Genomic DNA, 7,964 nt, shown 5'->3' with positions numbered 1-7,964 from the left:
TCTCATTTTTTGCACTTTCATACTTAACTTGGATCGCGTTAAGCCTAGTCTTCTAGTTAAGGATCTCTTGGATAGTGGTCTCAAGCTGCAGAGAAGTGAGGGCATAGATATTAGACCCATTCAAAGTGACGAGCTCAGATTCCAACCTCTTGATCTTCTCGGCAGAAAAATAAGCTTCGGCTGCCACAACCTTTCCCACATCCTCGACAGCCTTGGTATCTTCTTGGTCAAGGAGCATAGACTCGGTTGCTAGAATAGTCATCTTCTGCATCATCGTAAGTAAAGCAATCTTCTTATACTTGGTCGTATGCTTCGCAAAGGAACTAGGGCAAACAACCCATTTAACATCATCGACAAACGTGACACAAGCATCCATGTCTTCATGTAGATCTGGTTTTAAAAACACACAGATCTCAACAGCCTCCCCAGAAGCAGGCATAATGGATTTCTCATAACTTCCCATGCGAGCAGTTTCCTTTTTCTCAGCAAGTGAATCAATCTCAGCAGCAAGAAGAATGGGCCTTGGAGCCATTTTAGTAGCAGAGTCCACCTTATCGCTTTTCATAGTAGCAAGCATCTCTAAAAGTGAATCGAACTTAGTTCCCAACGAATGTCTTAGTACAAACTTCGGCACTGGAGGCATGACAGAACCTCTACGCTAAAGCAATCTTATCAGTGATCGTACTAGTCATTTTCGGCATGGCAGGCACCACAGGCTCAGATCTAGCAGCCTTAATTTTCTTCCTATTGAAAAAAGTCAAATCAATCATAAGCCTTTCGACAGCAGGCAGACCCTCATGAACAGCGGAGGAAATCTTTAGTTTTTTCTCAATCGGCATCTCTTAAGCAGGCAGGGAAAATCTCTTTTTTCAACCATCATTCATAGTATGTTCCACAACAACGATTGGACGAACCAATGCATCCGCCTTGATCCTCTTTATTTCCTCTCTTGGAAGCAGCCCATCTTTCTCCCAGGAAAAAGGACAAAGCAGCCACCACCATTCACAGTACTCAGTGGGAGAGCTCAACCCATGATGGATTTTCCCTCATTTTTTCTCTCGGACCAATAGGCAGAAGGCCTGTATGCCCAGCATTCTTGTAACCGATGAGGCCCGTGACCTCCTTATTTTTTCTTAATTGCCGGTCTGGCCTGCGTTAGGTCTAAAAGCCTAAAAGACATAAGCCATGTAACTTACCTAGCACTGCACCCCGGCGCCTCAATCTGCGACCCCAGCCTCACAGCTGCCCTTAGCTCTAGCCAAGCTAAGCAGCTCAAGCAGTGGTCCCTGCCATAACACTCATCGACCTATGCCCAGCCGACTCCTAGCCCCTGCCAGCAGACATGTCGCACCACCTCGACGGATGCTCCGTGACAGTACTATCCAAGAAGAAGACAAGAAAAATTAAAACTTTCTGAACTCAGTGCACTGCTGAGAATATGACGAAAGCAACGAAATACAGTCATTTGCATGGGCAAGTGTAGAAGATTGTTAGGGGAGGGGGAACAAATATCCTCTACACTAGCGGAGCCAATACGGGGCATTAGGCTCTCTTGACCTCAATAGATTTGTAATTTAATCCCTTTAAAAAAACATTTGATCTCCTTAAAAAAAATATTTGACCCCTTTAATAAACTTTTCAATTTTGTACTACCCTCTTCCTTTCTCACAATATCAGATAAGTGACTTTTCCCAGAACTTCACACCAGAACCCAGCGATCTCTCTTGCTATCCAGGTTGCACTTTTCCAGTTCGACGTCCTTCCTCTGGTAAGTTTCTCTTATCTGAAATTTCATTATTTATTTGTTTGGGTTGTTAAATTTGGGGAGGGGAGAATCTGAGTGAAAGATGGGTGGGAAATTTGAAACCATCATAAGAAAAATTCAACCAATTCACTCATGTTAATTCCTATATTGTAATTCTAAATCAAAATGAATAATAACAATAGAAGATTTTAACATACGATGAAGTTGTAGCAAGAAAAAGATAAGGCAATCAAATGGAAAATAAAGGAATAAGACAAATTCAATCACATGTAAAATGAAATCTGAATTGCATAATTGAATGGATTTATAACTGAACCCAAATGAGAAACTTACCAGAGGAAGGAGGTCTAGGACCTTAGGTGTCGGCAAAAAAAAAATTGTGGGGTTTACGTTAAGGTTTGTGGACAAAAAGAATTAGGGAATGAGGTTTGGGACCCTGGGTGTCGGCAAAAAAATTTGTGGGGTTTGTATTTGTTGAGTTTGAAGTGTTTGTTTGTATATATCTTTCATAGAGAAACAACAACACAAGAATACAAGATATATAGGGCCAGGTGTGATCAACACACCGATCACCCTTGAATCACTCCTACACGGCAGCTCTATAAAACATGGAGCAGAAAGAAGGTAAGGCAAAAAGCTTCTGACCACCCTAGAAGTATGGGAAAGAAGATACAAGATCTGACTAGAAGTAAGGTGTCAACCACACCCTAATCATCAACCTAACCAACAACTCTGGATACCCACTCTTGACTTTTATTAGATGATATGGGGTGACTGATGCTGCACTACACATATTGATGGTGCACTGCGCATACTGATGCTGCACTACACATACTGATGTTGCATATGATTGATGCTACATATGGAATACCCACTCTTGACTTTCAATAGTATTGCTATGTGAAAGTTGATTGTGGGGTTTGTATTGCTTTGTGAAAGTTAAATTGTGGGGTTTGTATTGCTATGGAACTCTGCTTTTTTTTTTTGTCATTAGTTAAATTTGGGGGTGGGGGAGGGGGGGAATTGAACTTGGGTGAGGTGGGAGTTTTCTTGGCTCTAGTGCCACTGCAACTAAGCCCCCATCCTCTGTGAACTCTGTTTCTCCATTGTTGTTAATTTGATCAAATTTATATTATGTTGTTGACTTTTTTTGGTATTATTTAAAACAGTTATGGAGACGTATTTTAAGAGAAAATCAACCGAAGATAACCTCTCACCCTCTACGGACCTGAAAGTTCAAATGAAAATAACATAGAAAATATATTGGCAAATCTTCCAGGAGATCCTGGGCTTCAACTCCGGATATTGGAATATGATCCAAATATTAGAGATCAAGTCCGAAGAGCTTATTTACAAAGGGAATTGGTTCAACCTCGAACCCATTAATTTCCATATACGTCATTCGCAGGAGTACAATGTCGTTTCAATCTGAAATGGTTCAATGACTTTCCTACTTGGTTGAAGTATAGCATATCCAAAAATGCTGTTTTTTTTTTTTTGTCAAAGTTGTTATCTCTTCAAGCTAGAGATTCCGGACCAAGCAGGTAATGACAATTTTACTAGGAAAGGTTTTCATAATTGGAAGAAAAAATGTCAACTTCGAGTTCATGTTGAAGGTCCTAATAGTGCTCACAACCAAGCTTTACTTCATTGTGAAGCTTTAATGAATCATAATCAACATATTCAAACAATTGTCCATAAGCAGTCAGATCAAGCACATATTGATTATCGCACTCGTTTGAATGCATCACTTGATTGTATTCACTTTTTATTGCGACAAGGTCTTACTTTTCGTGGTCATGATTTCTTGAGCTTTTGAAGTTTCTTACATATCATAATGAGGGTATTAAAGATGTGGTGTTTAAAAATGCTCCTGAAAATCTCAAGTTAACATCACCTGATATTCAAAAAGATCTTGTGTATGCAGAAGCATGTGAAACCACCAATGCTATCATGTTTGATGTTAGTGATGATGCTTTCTTTTCTGTTTTGGTTGATGAATCACGTGATATATCAGTCAAGGAGCAAATGGCAGTTGTACTTCGCTATGTGAATACCAACAGACAAGTAGTTGAAAGATTTGTGGACATAAAGCATGTTCCTAATACCACTGCTTTTTCACTTAAAGAGGCAATTGATTAATTCTTCTCTATAAATGGATTAAGCATATCTAGATTGCGTGGACAATGTTATGATGGGCTAGCAATATGCAAGGTGAGTTTAATGGCCTTAAGACACTTATTTTTAAAGAAAAAAATGCATTTTATATTCATTGCTTTGCACATCAACTTCAACTTGCTCTTGTAGCCATGGCGAAAAATCATATTCAAATTGGCTTTTTTTTCTCCTTGGTTAATAATGTCGTTACTATTGTCGGAGCATCATGTAAACGTCGAGACATGGTTAGAGAAAGACAACAAGCCAAAGTTATGGAAGCTATTCAAAATTATAAGCTTCCAAGTGGGCAAGGCTTGAACCAATAAACTAGTCTTAAACGTGCCAGTGATACACGTTGGGGCTCACACTATGGTACCTTGGTAAGCTTGATTAATATGTTCTCTTCTATAATTGAGGTGCTTGAGATGCTTGTAGATGATGGTGTAAGTCTTGATTTAAGAGGTGAAGCACATATTTTGTAGAATCTTTTGCAATCTTTTGATTTTGTCTCTAGTCTCTTTCTGATGAAAGAAATATTGGGAATCACAAATGTGTTGTCACATGCATTGCAAAAGAAAGATCTTGATATAGTGAGTGCTATGGCTTTAGTCAAAGCTTGTAAGCAACAACTACAAGCAATGAGGGATAATGGATGGGATGTTTGGCTTGATAAAGTTTCTTCTTTTTGTGGCAAGCATGATACTGATATTCCTGATATGAATGATATGTTTGTAGCTCGAGGGAGGTCACAGTGTAGAGTTGAAAATTTGTCAAACCTTCATCACTACCGTGTTGATCTCTTTATTGATGTTATTGATAAGCAACTTCAAGAGTTGAACAGTCGTTTTAATGAGACAAGTACAAAGTTGCTTCTTTGTGTTGCATGCTTAAGCCCAAATGACTCATTCTCAACTTTTGACATTGAAAAGTTAGTTCGACTTGCTCAATTTTATCCAAAAGATTTTTCTAATATGGAGTTCACATTTCTTGAAGATGAACTGAAGAATTATATTTTTGATATGCGTTTGCATAATAAATTTTCTGCGTTGAAGGAATTAATAGCCTTGCACAAAAGTTGGTGGAGACAAAGAGGGATAGATAGTATCCTTTGGTGTACTTGCTAGTGAAATTAGCATTGATTTTACCTGTTACGACTGCTTTAGTTGAAAGAGTTTTTTCAGTGCTGAAAATTGTGAAGAATCCACATCGTAATAGAATGGGTGATCAATGGTTAAATGATAGTTTGGTTGTGTACATTGAGAAAGAGGTATATGCTTCTATTAATAATGATGTTATAATATGATGTTTCCAAAATATGAGAACACGTCGTGGACAATTATAAATGAAAGTATGATCGATTTTTTAAAGCTATTTTTTTTACCCCATTGTCTTAAATTCCTGGCTCCGCCACTACGATCAACCACATCATCTTGTCAAAGAGCAAATCAATTAATTAATCAAATCCACATTTTGTTCGTGTTGTTGGATAAATCATGACAACAACAAAATAAATTTGTCCAATCTGACTTGGAGACGTGATAACTTTTCTCAAAGATTATTGATTTCTAAAGAAACAAACAAAATAGATGATTGAAGTTGTCGATCTCCCACTCGTGCAAGAAGTTAGTTTAAACCATATTTTGTTTCTCTTTGAGATCTTGCAACTAATCAGCAATCTGCATGCGTGAACCAATCAACCTCTTCTCAAGAAGCGTATGGAACTCCAAAATATGCAATAAGTACAAGAAAATTAGCAAAACGTTAAATAGATGTACTATTGCGTTTTTTTGTTTACAGAAATATGGCGTTCCAAATGATATGGAGTAATGCCACATCAAATTATTTGCCATATTTAATTTAGCAAATAAATGTAGCATTGTTTAAAAAAAAAACAAAAAAAAAACTACGGTCTAGTGATATTTATCTTCATTTGTAAGTGGCGAATTTGAACTACATTATTACTAACTCATTCCTCCGATAATATCATTTGTTCAAAAAAAAAAAATCATATGAAGTGGAATTCAATAATGCACTTTATTGAAAACATTAATGCCCTCTTTCAAATGCTTTCAAAGTGCTTTCTTTTCTCGTTTTTTCCTTTTCAAATTGGGGATATTAGAGCATTTATGAAGAGACGCAATTTGAAATGTAAATTTTTGCATCTCATTTACCTTCCATTTATATTTAAAAAAAAAAAACTTTACATCTCATTTACATTTCAATCACATCTTTGGACGATGTAAATGTGAATTATACTCCAATAAGAGACGTGTAATAAAGGGCCAACTTAATCAATCTATAAGCTTCATTGTTATCAAAATGTGGAATGTATCATGTGTGTGTGTGTGTGTGTACACAAATTGTTTGGTCCCAAAATAATATTTTGGGATGAGCCTATGAGTTTCCTCGGTCCAATAAGAAGCATCAGGAATATCCTTATTTTTGAGCCTGGTCCAGTAGAGTTCGGCCAAATCCTATCAAAAGATGGTTCTGCTTGGATAAGGGTGAAGTGGTCGAATCCTAGTACAATAAGTATTCTTCAGAAGCTAAAAAGGCTTTGAATCAGAAAAGATGTCAAAAGTCAAGGGTTGAATCTGAATGATTAAGGAGCTTGGTTCGAAATCCTATAGGAGTTATAATTGGTCGAAACCAAATCAGATTAGGATGAGGAATTCCAATCCGAGTAAAATTCTAACTAAATTATCAAGGAAATTGCTTCTATAAATAGAGAATAGAGTGCATCATTCAAAGCCCTCCAATTCAATACACAACTACCCTATGCAAACCTCTCAAACATCTTGAGATTTTTATTTTCTTTTTCCATGCCAACACATCTTCAATTTGGATAAGCAGCACTGAAGCCGTAGAATTAGTCGACTGATGAGCATCTTCAGTTTGGATAAACATTACTGCTTCGAAACCGACTGATTATCCATCCAAGTCTCGGTCAACAAGGATTTTTGAGTCCTTGTTGGAAAAGGTCATCTCATCAGCCTTTTCAGCGAAGTGAGGTATTACCAGGCTCGGCACATTGAAAGCCAAGTTTATTTTATGATTGGATATTTGCAGACGACCGAACCACATTTATAATCAAGATACTTATCTCTTTTTGAGTATTTGTGTCCGTACAGTCTGATACCAGTCCGGCGTACTTATATTTGCACAAATATAATTACTGAGTTCGAACCTGGCGCCGACGATTTGTGAACTTTGAAGAAACTAGCAGCCTTGCCTTCAGGCTCTAGAACCCAAAGGTCGAGACGATTTTTTTCCTCAACCACAATCGCAAGACACAGAAGTCAACAGCGGGCCCAACGCCACATCAACATATTTTACTCCCCGGTCGAGCTTAGCCGACGAGTTGGAAAGCCCCTATTCGACCAAATGACGTAGTTAGCTTATTAATTACTCGGCATGTGCGCCATGTAGGCTAGGTAGTTTTAGGGTCAACATTTTGGCACGCTCGGTGGGACCCAATGCTAAAACTATGAAGTTCATAACCATTGAGACACAGTCAATAAAAAAGAAAACAACTATAGGTAAATCGACTACCAATGTAGCACCTATAGTTCAAAGTTCAGTCCAAAGTAACGCGTCACATGCACAGGATCTTCCTATTGCCGTGACACCTGAAGCCACATGCACGGTTTGTCAAGAAACATAAATTAATCTCGGCAGTCAGAACCATGATGTCGTGGTCTTCACCTAGATTACCAGGGTGGCAAAAAATGGTTTTATTGAAGGCCTGGTAGAGGATTGCGACGACGATAATGAAATCTTCGTTCACCGTCTAAATCTTTTTTCTAACAACGGTTAGAAGAACAATCTTGGCAGTTTGAGCAAATTTTTGGCCGAGAGATGAATAGCGTACTTGAAGCTGTGCGTGACAACAACTCGGTGAATAATAAGTTGCTTGAAATTCTAGTTAACAAAGCTCACGAGAATGAGCTCGTCGATCAACCCAAGCAATACCCTTTTTTAAACAATGCCCCTTTGGGATGGGAAAGGCTACTGCCGGTATAGGCTGAAGTAGAATTCACTC

At 38.1% G+C, this 7,964-nt stretch overlaps 1 protein-coding gene across 1 annotated transcript; it reads left to right on the top strand.

Annotated features, from left to right (window-relative positions):
• Nucleotides 1–4,521: 4,521 nt before the first annotated feature.
• LOC126602866 (uncharacterized) lies at nucleotides 4,522–5,749 on the top strand. The gene is made up of 3 exons (XM_050269701.1): nucleotides 4,522–4,996; nucleotides 5,104–5,189; nucleotides 5,720–5,749. Exons 1-3 carry the CDS (start codon nucleotides 4,522–4,524, stop codon nucleotides 5,747–5,749), a joined length of 591 nt encoding a protein of 196 aa, XP_050125658.1.
• The last annotated feature ends 2,215 nt before the right edge of the window (nucleotides 5,750–7,964 follow it).

Source organism: Malus sylvestris, chromosome 15 (genome assembly GCF_916048215.2).
Source record: "Malus sylvestris chromosome 15, drMalSylv7.2, whole genome shotgun sequence".
Classification (NCBI taxonomy): domain Eukaryota; kingdom Viridiplantae; phylum Streptophyta; class Magnoliopsida; order Rosales; family Rosaceae; genus Malus; species Malus sylvestris.
The sequence above is the reverse complement of the archived record's forward strand: the minus strand, read 5'-3'. Positions and strand labels throughout refer to the sequence as shown.

Excerpts from the sequence above, each read along its gene's own strand:
- LOC126602866 (XM_050269701.1), top strand. The coding sequence starts at position 4,522 with ATGGCTTTAGTCAAAGCTTGTAAGCAACAACTACAAGCAATGAGGGAT. Across the intron at positions 4,997-5,103 it reads ATTAATAGCCTTGCACAAAA|TGCTGAAAATTGTGAAGAAT; the intron begins GTTGGTGGAGAC and ends GAGTTTTTTCAG. Across the intron at positions 5,190-5,719 it reads TTGTGTACATTGAGAAAGAG|AAATATGGCGTTCCAAATGA; the intron begins GTATATGCTTCT and ends TTTTGTTTACAG.